Consider the following 14077-nt stretch of genomic DNA (forward strand, 5'->3'; position numbering starts at 1 on the left):
AAGAACTGAAAAGATTACATATTGTGCAAATTGGCTCTATTAATTAGAGTAGTTTTAAGCAGTACTTAATTACATGTTTCAATACTCCCAATTGTTCTCTGCTGAATGCCTGTTGACAATATTGGCAGCGGGGAGGAGAGAACCATTTTCACTGACCGAATTGTAATAGGGAGGGGAGGTCATACGCCCCTTTGAAATATGCTGCTGCATTAATTTGATGCACTGACCTTCAGTTTTCTGTGTAATTAGGATGAGCTCATGCGGCTCCATGAGCTGGAAGAGGAGGCGTCTGGAGTAGGCAGCACTGATGCTCCGTGGTTCTGACTTTTAATGATCCAGCATCTTAATAATAGGCATGTGATTTCTAGGAAAGGGGAAGAATGGAGTCAGCTGACTTTGAGTCTAACGACTGACCCCGTGAATTGAAATAAGGTTGACAGGAATAGGCAGAGAAGGCAAATCTCCTCATTAATTAGAGCCCAGTTTTTCAAGTAGTGGTGATGGCTGTGGCTTAGCACAATCTGAAAAAGGCAGAGAACATAAATGAAGCCTCTGGATGGTATGGTAGGGCCTCGCCATAGAAGCCAGCCGTTTCCTTTAAACTAGACTTGAAGTGATTCATTGTATTTCTGTCTCTTCTTCAAAGCTGCTGAATTTAAAGGAGCTATTGTGGCAAATATCTAAGCCCATGTTTAGTCAACATGGCACATTCAGGCAGTTTTGCCCTACGACGGTGAACAGAGCCATGCTTTCCGTAGAGTGGTACTCAATTAATATTTTCAGTGAATTAAACTGGAGAGAGTCAAATTGTAGACTGAAATGTCTACCCAGTTACCAGATTAGTCTTGTTTACCATATTTTTAAATGATTTGGGTGAGCAGGGACACAGAAAAAAACCTTTCGGTTTTATGACAAAAAAAAAAACCGGACTCTTGCAGGTATAAAACAGGAAGCTGATCTCAGCATTTGTTTCAAACCAAGAGAGAAATCACAGTAGACAAGTCGTTTTATAACCTTACCCTTCCTTTCTTCCTCCTCACCTCCCCAACCCCCTTACCCCCAAAAAAGAAGTCTTCGCAGCAGATCAGTGTGTTTAAAAAAAGCACAGCTGCCCTAGTTACGTGAGAGAGAGGACCCAGAGGCCTCCCTGGGTGAATTCTCTGCCACACCTCTACACTGGACACGCTACTGTTACACACTCTTTTTCCAGCAAGACCCTATTGCCTGGAAGCCAAAACTCCACAAAATGCTTAGCGTGATCTGGAAAAGGTACGAGTAAAAAAATACTAAAGCTAAACTGAACATCATAATACAAACCCATGATATTTGGGAAGGGTCCAAAGATAAGTGGAGAGATTTTGGGGGCTTCTAAATAAGGATAAGAATAATTCAGCACTGTTTTCAATACATGTCTCCTGTAGATGTTCTCCTAAATTGAGTCTCAGGCGAGACTGCCTTATGTCGGGGGGGGGGGGGGGAGGGCAATGAGAGAAACCTTCTGAGTCTCTTTGTGTCACACAGGCCTCTCAGGAAGAAATAGCAACAGATATCTGGGGTGTGGGTGAGTGAGTGAGGGGGAGAGAGTAAGCAAGAATGGGTTTATAAAATTCTGGGAGGGAGAATGATAGAGCTCCTGAAAAATAATAATTTTAGGGCAAATGAGAAAAAATAACACAGCATAGCTCATAACAAAGACAGATAACATGTAAGCCATGTTACAGATAACTTGAGAAGGTGGGTAGGTGGATGGATGGATGAAGATAGGTAATGCTTAAGAGGTTATTAGTATAAATGGAAAGTGCCTGTGTTGTCTACAGTTTTTTGAGAGTTGAACAGATCAAAGAATTTTATACCTGGAAATTAGAGACCTTATAGGTCATAGAACATTTTTTGGCACAAAACTTTTTTTTTTTTTTTTTTTTTGCGGTACGTGGGCCTCTCACCGTTGTGGCCTCTCCCACTGCAGAGCAGAGGCTCCGGACACGCAGGCTCAGCGGCCATGGCTCACGGGCCTAGCCACACCGCAGTATGTGGGATCTTCCCAGACCAGGGCACGAACCCTTGTCCCCTGCATCGGCAGGCGGACTCTCAACCACTGCGCCACCAGGGAAGCCCCACAAAACATATTTTGAAGCCTCTCTCCAGAAGACAGAATTAAGCTGAAGGAAATATTGCTCTGAATAACATGTTATCGTAGTTATTAAATTTAAAAATTCACTATTCAGTTGCTCTTCTACCTTTCAATTTTTGTCAGTTTTTGGCCAAGAAAAGGTATTTAAATGCTTTTCAGCACTGGAATATATGGTAGTTCAGGACCAAAAAAAAAAAAAGAAAAAGCTTACAACGGATTGATTGTGACACCCGACTGGTTAATTATCAATGTTTACAGAGTTGCATATAAGACCAGAAAACACACACAGACGTAAAATGGGTGAGGATAAGTCAGACCAAAGGGAAAATAGGGGTAAGAGCGGGAAACTTCATGTTACTATAGAAATAGCCCTGTATTTCTTAGTTGCCAAAGCAAAAATAAACATACCTATTCCCGTGATTCAGTAATCACAATGTAGAATAAAATCCAAGAAGCAGGAATACCATAACTGTTCCTGGTCCTGAGACCTGAGAAGAATCCTCTTGGGGGTCCAGTGAGACGATGCTGTGTTACTTAGTTTATCCCACCTTCAGAAATATCTGTGTACATATTTATATAATGAAACCCATGGAACCTGTGAAACTCATTTATATACTCTTAAACTTACTTGAAAGTAATATAATAAAGGAAATGAAAGAGCCCAGGGTTGCATGCTTACCTGTTATATTTGTTTTTCAGCAAATATTTATGAAACAGCTATGTAGTAGACATCGGGCAAGGCCAGAAAAGGTTATAAACAGTTAACTAAAAATGCAACCATTATGGATTTTTCCTAATAAGGAAATAACAGATAAAATAATACTAATATTACCTGAATGAATAGCAATTTCAACTACATGAATATCAAACCTGAGATCTTCTATTTATTGTAATTTATTGACAACAGCAAAATTAAGGAGGGTGTCTTAAATATCCATCAGTAGAAGTTGCATCATTTCAGTGTAGTTGGGTGTTCATTTATGACCTGCTTAAATTGTATTTGGTAGTAAAATATGTATGAGAGTGAGAGAGTGAGTATGTGTGTGCCTGTGTGTACCTTCATAACGGGTTGCATGTTGGCATTAACAACAGATTTCTAAAAAAATTCCAAAATACGTTGAACCTGACTTCTAACCTGGCTGTTGAGTAGCGTTCTCTGCTTTTACTTGGGTCAGCCTCTTCTTTTTCTTTCCAACCTGGCTATTTCTCCATTCACTGTCAAAATCAAATTAGGCCTTATTCCAACCCAACTCCAAGTACTCGAAGGAAGCTGCTGCTTGTTTCAGCTTTGACACTTCTGTCTCCTAAAACATCTATTTCTGTAATCCATGGTCTAGTTCACTAGTTTTGTTACCAGGCAATATTTTCGGTATTAATACTGCACACTCACCTTTGGACTACTTCTGAAGTTTCTGTTTGGTCTTGTTGATGCATATATTTGCCTATTTTGACACTTAGTTTCTTCCTGTCTAAATGACTGTAGCTTTATAATATCTGCAACTAAATGATAGGGCTGGCCCCTCTTCTCTGCAACCTCCAAACAGGGCTTTTCTTTTTCAAAATATTCTTCCTCATTTAAAATTAATTTGATGGGCTTCCCTGGTGGCGCAGTGGTTGAGAGTCCGCCTGCCGATGCAGGGGACCACGGGTTCGTGCCCCGGTCCGGGAGGATCGCACATGCCACGGAGCGGCTGGGCCCGTGAGCCGTGGCCGCTGAGACTGCGCGTCCGGAGCCTGTGCTCCGCGACGGGAGAGGCCACAACAGTGAGAGGCCCGCGTACCGCAAAAAAAAACAAATAAATTAAGAAAATAAAATTAATTTGATAATAGGTTTGAATTCCAAGGAAATCTCTGTTGGTCTTTTTGCCTGGTACCCTGATCTTTTAAACAGCGCGCTAAATGGAATTGGACCGTTTCTCAGTAACTTAAGAGTTATAGTGACAGATCAGTGGCTGCCTGGTTTAACACAGTGATGCTTATGGGTCAGTGAAGTTCATGGAGCTGTTTGCTCATATGCTGCTTTAAGGCCTGTTCTTTGTATAGTTTTCCTCTTTTCTTGATTGCTATTCATTTTCACTAATAATTAGCATATGGATACCATCCATGTGATTATTTTGTAGCAGCCCTACCCTCAACCCGACCCTTTTTCCCCATTATTTCTTGCTTTTGATTTGTCGTGGCCAGGCAGAATAGCTGACCACTTTATTTTAAATGTTTGAAAAGCTGTGGATAAATAAGCTTTGAACCAGGACCTCTCTTAGGAGGTTATTTATTTATTTGTTTTATTATGTTTTGTTTTTAGACTTTAGGACATGAACTGCTGAAACAACTATTTCGGGTTTCTGGAGCCATCCCCCCCCCCCTTTATTTATTTTGAAGAGATCATGAGCTCTATTTTAGATAAATAATGATATTTTTAACCAAGTTTGAACATTTAGATTATTTTATATTTGGGGTATCCAGTGGTTGTACTTAACTTATTTGAAAAATAAAATGTAGTCTACAGAATAAACATACACTTGTAAACTCTGTAGGATAGCACCATCTTTCTTACCAAATTATTAAAAATGCTACTTCTCTGAAGTTGATTTTTTTTTTCCTTTTTTTTTTTTTAAATCTTGGTATAACTCAGATGTCTTTTTTTTTCTGCCAGTAAGTACAGGACACCTGAGAAAAAGGTCTGGAAAAGGAAAAAAGCTGTTTTTGTTTCTTCCTTTTTTTTTTAAACTTTGAAGGGAAAGTTGCCTAGCCCGTGATAGATGGGGAAGGACAGCTCAAGGAGGATGTTGCATTGCGGCTGTAAAGCTTGAGACATGTCAGAACGTCAGGGCTTTCATTTCTGCTGCCTGCATCAGAGACCAAATGGAGTCATCCTTTTCCTCTATGTAATCATAAAATAATGGCTTAAACACTAAGTGTGTTTTGCATTTCAGGTTATGGTTTTGTCGACTTTGACAGTCCTGCAGCAGCTCAGAAGGCTGTGTCTGCCCTGAAGGCAAGTGGGGTTCAAGCTCAAATGGCAAAGGTGAGTTGAGAGCCAGTACTCACTTCTGTGGTCTCTGGCTTTGGTTCTGAAGCTAGATACGTGGCTTTTCCTGTCACCATCCAAGTTCTTCCTTCCATCCCAGTGAGCCACAGTTACCTGTGGACACTTGTCCCATGCCTTCGCATCCTCAATGGTAGCTATTTTGCCAAAGACTGTTCCTCATAAATTTATATGTGAAGAAGGGTTTTAGAACTGTATAAAATTTTACATAGCAGATTATGTAACCCCCTAAGTAAATGGAGAAATAGCACCAGATTTTCTCAGGTAAGTGGGTACTTGTGGGCTGAAGCTCTGTACTGTATTTTTTAAAATAATTTTTAAATGTCAATGCTTAAGGAATTAATACATTTTAGAAACACTTCCGAAGGTAATTGTGTATAGAATGTCATATTATGAAAGAATAACAAAATACAATCACATATGTATGCGTTGTACAAATATACTAGTAGTTTTAATGCAATGTAAGCTACAGATACTATTTCCCCTGTGTAAAAGTCAGTGATTTTTAGACATTGGTTATTTATGGATTATAAATCTTCTCTTTAGTAGTTCTGCAGTAGCTTTATTCAGGACTTGTTTTGATGAACTCTTAATCACTGAAGTGATATTTATGCTCCAGTCTTATTGCCTAAATGTAAACTTGGGTTATATCATACCTAGTGCCTAAAGTGCATTTATTAAGATACTCATACAATTATGTACATATTTTTTTATTTGTGGTTTTTGAATTGCTACAGAACATATTTTCAAGTTTGAAACTTGACAGTTTGATATCTTGTATATTCTTTTCAAAAGATCGGTAATTTTATATTATCTAGTGTCTTGAAGTACGGAGGAAAGTAATTTTGTGCTGTCCTCTGCTGCTTCTGAAGAGTAGCATGTGGTCATTCCCTGAAGGGTATTCCCATTTCCATAAGGAAAGAAGATTTATGGAAGTTAAAGAACCCTGGTTGAGATAAGTTACCTGCTAAGACCTTAAAGCTGTTGAAGGACATATATGCAGCTACCAGGATAGAGATTTACCTTGATTAAAAGATCAGCATGGGGCTTCCCTGGTGGCGCAGTGGTTGAGAGTCCACCTGCCGACGCAGGGGCTTGAAATATATTTAATTGTGAGTATGCAATACCTAAGTTGTATATGATTTACAGAATGTTTAATACGCCTATGTAAACAATGGGTAACCATACATTTTCTAAGCAGGACTTTTAAGGCACAATTGGAAAAGGGCTCTATTTTTCCCTCTGTTCTGTCCATTTCCTCTACTCTGTGAAGCTCCTGTTTCTTCTTCTCATGGATAAAATCTAGGGCAGGTCCCATGACTTTTCTGGCTACTCTCGTAATTTTGAAAAGTTCCTTCAGTTGCTTCTTTCATTTCAGATCTTTCTGGTTAATTTTTTTCAGTAGAATGCCCCTTAATTGTTTTCATATCCAAATTTCAGGGAACATAATTGTCTTTCAGTACATTTTCAGCCTTTCTATATGTATTTACACCAATCTCAGTACAATATTTTAAGCAAGATGTTTAAGGGGGAAATCTCAGGTTATATTCCAAATACAGTTTGTAAATGTCAGAATTGTGTAGAGGTTTCGAAAACTCTGCTGAGAGTCAGCAAAAAGGGATGTGTGTCTTGGATGCCGCTGGTGCTAAGAGAAATGACGACTTACAAAGCAGTTGTCTGCTAACAACCATATGGATAATTTGGTGATCAAGAAGTGATATTTTAGGGCTTCCCTGGTGGCGCAGTCGTTGAGAGTCCGCCTGCCGATGCAGGGGACATGGGTTCGTGCCCCGGTCCGGGAGGATCCCACGTGCCATGGCCTCTGGGCCTGCGCGTCTGGAGCCTGGGCTCCGCGACAGGAGAGGCCACAGTAGTGAGAGGCCCGCGTACCGCAAAAAAACAAAAACAAAGTGATATTTTAAAAGTTTATATCCCAATATAACCATGTATTACGTGTATACAGATACACGTACAGATGTGTAACAAATGTATTTAGTTGCATTTTAGGAAATTGGGGGTTGTGATTAATGGTAATACATTATATACTTCTTACTTGAAATAATATGAAATAGGCTCCTGGTTAACATTTTGATGCTGAATGTCTGATTTTTTTTTTTTTTTTGATTTTTTTTTTTTTTAAGAACACATTTCCAATGCTAAGTGGGTGATACCTATAATTAAAATGTCCAATCCTGTTTATTTGACAAAATTTTGAGTGCCGTATAATATTAAAACTTCTCCCTTCCCCCAGCTCTGGTCTGCTCTAAGTAGTAAGCTTGTCCTGGGATGGGAGCATGGTTAGTTTCTTTCCTATTTCCCAAATGTGTGTCTTTCCCACTCTTCCATAGCTAGCTGTGGTTTCTAACCCCTCCAAGGTTGGAGCAGTGGCAAAGGATGGGAAAGTTTCTTGACCTGACAATTACGCGATATGGTGTTGATTTCTCTGGGCAGACAGAGAACTGATGCTTTCCTTAGTAGTATGCTTTGCTCTCTCCCCTGTAGTTCCTACAAGCTAGAGAAGACGTGTCCTCAGGCTGTTAGCCTCAGCTCCTGAGAATCTTAAGGGTCAGCCTTCAGCCCCTTTCTTCTAGGACCTTCTTATCCTTCAAGACAGCCTTCCTGGAAGGCTCTAACACAACCCTGGGCCAACTCTACCTGTGTGGCCCACATTGATGTGTTTGCCAGCTGTCTGTGGGAGACTAGTTACCTCCCAATTGCACTTATAGGCCCCTTCAACCAGCCTTTGCCTTTTAGATTCCTCAGGCGTAAGTCAGACATTGATTCATTGTATCCACCGAGCTCCAAAGGTCACAGACCATGCCTCCTGAGGGGTCTGTTGAAGCCCCTCTTGCTGGACTGGCAGTGATGAGGGAAGCAGCCCCTGTGGTGGGACTCAGAACACATCAGCGGTTCTCTCCACACGTGTGTTCATTCCACCCTCTCCAGTCCCTCCCCCAGGCAGACGAGAGGTGGGTGGTCAGCTGAGCCTCTCAAGCCAGATCTCAGCCACTCCTATGCAGACTTTGTATAGGTGGTCTGGTTTCTTACTCTGGAACGTGGGCATGCCTGAAACCCATTTTTTGGTGACTTCTGCTGAAACAAAGTTAGGAAGAGGGCTATTTTAACAACGTGCTCCAGGTAATACGGAGGTCTTTTTTAGAGCGGCCCCGTGAGCACTTACCTAGGCATCTTTTCAGTGCCAGTGATATTGAGTAGCATAATATATTAAATATATCCTGTCTGAAGAAGTCTTTACAATGCATTTAGTCAGAACCGGACTGGGCATAGATTGGCACTGTACGTTGTGTCAACAGTGCACTTTGAATGCCAGCTTTCCCGTGGACTGATAATGAGCACTGTTCAAAGACCTCCTTAGGTGGCTTGGACTGTAAATTGGCTAGGAAAAGTGATCCCTTCCTACATCATCTGTAGGGAGGGAACAATGCACGGGTTCAGAGATGCTGGCAGTGTGCCAACATTCTGCACGATGTGAATTTCTTCGGGTCTCTGTAGGATGACTGAGTTTCCTGGACCTGATTTCTTTTTTATTACATCATTAAAGTTACAAAAGGTATTTTAAATGCTAGAGGGTCCATTGTTCTGTGCCACGGAACCATGGGTTTGAGTATCAGGAGTTGACTTATTATCCCCTTTATGCTGACTGGATAAAGGAGCATCTGGCATGTACCTTTTGTGGAGACAGTTTATAAAAGTTTAGGTCTGGCTCCCATGTTTGGGTGATAAGGGACCTGTCACTGTCCACTTTCCTCTAGTGAATTAATCTGGACACTATAAAGTTTTGAAAATTCACATTGCCACATATTAAAGGCTTGCTTTCTTACATAATCAGAAACAATTAAGAGACATTCCACTAGGCGAGTCTGGGGAGTGGGGGAGAATATAATATTGTTTGACACTTTGACCATCTGAGTTGAAAAAGAACTCCACAAATATTTAAAACTGAACTATAAAGCTACAATTGGAGAGCGTTGGACAACAATGGTTGTTTCTTGTTCGTGTTTTAATTTCAGTGCCTTGCTTGGTACTTGGCCTATGTTAGATATCAAATGTTTGTTTTATTGATGATCAAAGAAGCCAATTAAGCAAGAGAAAAACTTCCCACTTTGGGCAGATATGGAGAGATAGCAATGGGACATTTAAAAATTATATTTATTGAGTCTATCGAGTACCCTGATGAAATTTACCAAAGGTTTTCCAAAAGGCTCAAGGTTAAACTTGAGCCACGTATGTTAAACTTGGCATTTGTTTCAGATGTGTGCATTTTTCAGAATAAAAGACTCAATCTATGAAAAGAAGAAAAAAACCTCAGATAACGAGCTGAAAAGATATAAAACTCAAGCCAACATTGGTGATATCTGTTAATAGAGTAACTTCTGTAGGCCTTTCCGCAATACCTCTTCAGACCTGCTGGGGGTCGTCGGATCGCCCTGTGTTATTTGCCTAGCGGTATGCTCGCACTTTTCTCAGTAAATAGGCAGTCAAAGGAGCAGGAATTTAATCGCCCTTCCATACAGAGGTCTACCATGCTTCAAGCAGTTTGCATTCACATGCCCATAAGCAGCTATCTGCTGGTTGGTGAACCTACTCAGTACAAGAGAAAACAGATGTCTGGTCTTCCTGCCAGGTCCCTTTGTTGAATTTTAGGAACCATTCCACACGCATAGGGAGGTTTTTGTTAATTTCTTTCAGATGATGACTGAGTGCTTTACACCATGAGGGACCTCCAAGCCCCACTTTTCTACTCAAGTGAACATTAGTGGCCATTTATCCCTCTCATGGCCAATGTGGGATCCAAGTGTTCTACCTGTTAAAGAAGCCATTGAACACTTTCCATCCCTAGGGATATAAAGAGGCCTGTTAGCTCCATTTTTATCTCTGACCACCCATGATTTACAGAAAAATTGTTTTTTGACATAGCATTGTATGTAATAAAACAGAGTTACGGTTGTCCCTGATTTTAAAGGGGCGAAATTACCCTTATTCAAGAACCACTCTCACGTAGTACAAGTACCGTATGTTCTGTTTACTAGGAATGTATGGTGATTAGAATGCATGGACCCTTTGGTGATCAGATATTCTTGTGGCCATTGCTGCCAGCTTGGAGTTGCTTCTCTTTTTTGTTTGTTTGTTTTTTTTTTTACTTGCAACTTTGTATGCAATGTGTGCAGGATCAGTTGACCATTTGAAAAGAAGGATAAATAATGTTAGCCCTAGAGGTCATTCCAAATGAAGAGAGCTAGTTGACTGTTTGCTATTGAAAAAAAATGCGTTAAAATCACAGGAAATATCTACCTGTATTTAGTCTATCTTATCTCACTATTCATCATAGAGTGGGTTAGCTCAATTTCCTGATTCTGATTTAGCACTTTTTATTATTTTTTTTCTTCATTGGTAAACATTCAAGTTGAATTAACATTTTAAAGAATAACTTTTTTTTTTTTTTTTTTTGCTGCATTGGGTCTTCATGCAGGCTTTCTCTAGTTGTGGCGAGCGGGGGCTACTCTTCATTGCGGTGCGCGGGCTCCTCATTGCAGTGGCTTCTCTTGTGGAGCACATCGTCTAGCCACAGGGGCTTCAGTAGTTGTGGCACGCGGGCTCTAGAGCGCAGGCTCAGTAGTTGTGGCGCACGGGCTTAGTTGCTCCTCAGCATGTGGGATCTTCCCGGACCAGGGCTCGAACCCGTGTCCTCTGCATTGGCAGGCAGATTATTAACCACTGTGCCACCAGGGAAGACCCAAGAATAACATTTTTATTAATAGTTTAATAGCAACTAAACCACAGATTTAGAAAGTACTTAGTTACCTACATTGTCAGCCTTTTCGAAAATACTTCACAGATGACAAAGTCTGTGAACATTCTTAAATATTCTTAAATGTTAGTCATTTAGATTTTAATAATTGTAACTCAAAAGGAAAGCTCACGGGCTTCCCTGGTGGCGCAGTGGTTGAGAATCCGCCTGCCAATGCAGGGGACACGGGTTCGAGCCCTGGTCTGGGAAGATCCCACATGCTGCGGAGCAGCTAAGCCCGGGCGCCACAACTACTGAAGCCCATGAGCCTAGAGCCCGTGCTCCGCAACAGGAGAAGCCACCGTAATGAGAAGCCTGCGCACCACAACAAAGAGTAGCCCCCGCTCCCTGCAACTAGAGAAAGCCCATGTGCAGCAACGAAGACTCAATGCAGCCAAAAATAAAATAAATAAATTTATTTTAAAAAAAAGAAAGCTCACAATATTTATGATACATGTTCCTTACGTAACATTTTTTATGCCACATCTTTGTCCAAGGTGTGTTTTAATGCTCTTTAATTAGGGAGTTCCCAGCTTTATTCTGAATCTGACTAAGCATGATTCAGAAATCTTTCTAATAAGATAGACTTGATCACATCACTCCCTTGCTTCTGTGCCTCCAGAGGCTGCAGATTTTTTAGGGCGTGGCTTTCTAGCTGCAGCACAGGGACAAGGCTCCCCCTTCCTCCTCCTCCCCTCACCCAACAAAGTATAACGCCTGAAATCACAGGATAAACATGGCTTATCTTAAGACTGCAGTGTCAGTATGACTCGAAAGTATTAATTCAGAAATACTGTTTCCATATGAAACAAACTCAAATAGTTAGGGAGTAGATTGCAACATTTACGTGATACATTTTTTTTTTTTTAGATAAAAGCCTTCAAGGAAATGTTGCAGCTCTGGCAAGGCTACTTTATCCTTTGCCCACACACTCTTCAGGATACATAGTCATTCTCTTTCGTGCTAGCATTGCTTAAGTGGAAAAGTTTAAGCGGTGATAACTGACAAAAAAAGTCATACTCCTTGGATAGCTTTTCACAATCTGGTTTTCAGCCTCATGCCTTATGCTTGTTTCTCAAGTCTCAACTCAATGTCATGCCCTCTGTAAAGTGTTCCCTAATAAAGACAAGCTCCCCTATCTGTCCTCCCATTGTGATTTGTATACATCTCTGTTACAGCATTCATTACATGTGTTTTTATCTCCCCAACTCAAGTATAAACGGCTAGAAGACAGACCTGGAGTCACAATTATTGTATAAGAGGGTCTGGGATGTACAGGATGCACTATAAATGTCATTGGACTGTATTAGGCTACAGGACCCCTCAGTGTACCCACCTTCAGAGAGATATAACCCTATCTGTGTTCACCAACTAAGGACCAGACTTCCACAGGAACAAATACAGTCTTGTGCACTCCAGGAAAGCTTCAGGGACTTGGGAGGTTAGAGCCAACATGAGATAGTTCATTGAGGAGCTGTGGATTAATTGGGTGAAGTCAGGGAAGATAGTGAATAAAGTGGAAATAAGGAATTAAAATCTTAGCTTGTAATCCACCTGAGAAGAAATTGAAAAATTTAATACCAAAGACCATTTTGTTTTTCCCTTTATTCTGAAGCATTTTATCTGTTACTGTCATGCATTTATTAAATCGCTTTACAGTTTTTGTACATTAAAGATATGCTTTATGTAATTTTCAGTGGGAGGTTTTGCCCGGCACAAGGTAATCAGTGGTACCACACTGACTTTATCTACTTTCAGACAGAAGCAAAGGTAGCTGCCATTTTTGTTTAGTCTGTCAAGGGTTAGTGAAGTTAAGTTTCTGGCTTGCTACTGAGCACTTGAAATTTTTAAATGTTTTTCCTGGACACAACCGCACTGACACCCCTGAGAGTCTGGGCCACCCAGGTTGGGAGCTTCTGCTCCATACCTTTGGGACTGGCCTGGTAACAGGCTGCCTTCTGTCAGAACCGGGAAGTCATAGGGACAGTACTTTCTGCCCATAGTTTCTCAGTCTTCGGTAACTTTAATTCTTGGGACTACCAGGGTATTTGCCATTCCCTAGGATACCAGATTGTTGTTTTAAATCTTAAAGGTCAGTTACTTTTACTTGCAGATCATCTGAAAGGAAAGGTTTTATTTCAGGTTTAATTAATGCCAGGATACATTTGAAAGTAGAGACTTCATACAAGTATGCGTATGTTTCACATATATTTTTAAAGTACTGTGCATTTTGGAAATTTAAATATAATGAGTGTTCTGTTCTATTGCCTAAGGCTAAGACATCAGTTAATGACTTTGCTAATAGAAAGAAAAATCATAAACTTGCATAGTTCAATATGTAAAGATACAAGTGGTAGTAAGATCAAAGGAAAGCTCGTTTTCAAGTTAAGATCATCCTGATCTCACAGTTGCCGAGATGAGTTTTTACTTGGTCAGAAAATATTCCAGATAGCATATAAGCTTATTTCCTGATGATTTAACACCAGACTCAGTAAATATACATAGCTGTTACTGGTTCTCAGAAAACTCAGTTGCTATCTTTGGTTTCAGCTGATTTTACCTCAGCAGTGCAAAGGTGGGTGGGAAATGATCTAACTGCTGCTTTTCGAACTTTCATATGCATTTGTATTGCCTGGAGATCTTATTAAAATGCAGTTTCTGATTCTGTAGGTCTGGGATGGGGCCTGGCATTCTACATTTCTAGTAAGCTTGCAGGTAATTCCATCCCTGCTGGCCCCTGGATCACTCTTAGAGTAGCAAAGATTTAGCAAAACTCCCTTCCCCCATCTACATTTGAGTTCAGCTTTATCCAGATTCTAAAACTTGTACTGCCTTGAGTCTGTCATTTTGTATGACTTTGTGGGGTTTTGTTTTTGTTAATTTAGGAAGTTCTCTATTTCCCATTGGTGATCACAACTCAGAGGTAGTAATGACTCTGCTGTAGCGCAAAAGAAGGGAATTTGGGCAAAATCCCACTGGACTTTAGTTGACTTAGTCCAGAATCCGTCGTGTGTTTCTGGATTGAATTATTAGCAGTGACAGCCATTTGTGCAATAGTGTGCCCAAAATGGGCTCCTAAAAACAGTAGTGG

General features: G+C 40.6%; 1 protein-coding gene across 10 annotated transcripts in view; it reads left to right on the forward strand.

Annotated features, from left to right (window-relative positions):
- Window positions 1-14077, forward strand: part of RBMS1 (RNA binding motif single stranded interacting protein 1) — a 214413-nt gene that overhangs the window by 171585 nt on the left and 28751 nt on the right. For all 10 annotated transcript variants that reach the window (XM_032636684.1, XM_032636688.1, XM_032636679.1 and 7 more), the window contains exon 4: window positions 5065-5156. In XM_032636684.1, coding sequence (XP_032492575.1) covers window positions 5065-5156 — 92 coding nt within the window. The remainder of the gene's footprint in view (window positions 1-5064; window positions 5157-14077) is intronic.

Source organism: Phocoena sinus, chromosome 7 (assembly GCF_008692025.1).
Source record: "Phocoena sinus isolate mPhoSin1 chromosome 7, mPhoSin1.pri, whole genome shotgun sequence".
NCBI lineage: Eukaryota > Metazoa > Chordata > Mammalia > Artiodactyla > Phocoenidae > Phocoena > Phocoena sinus.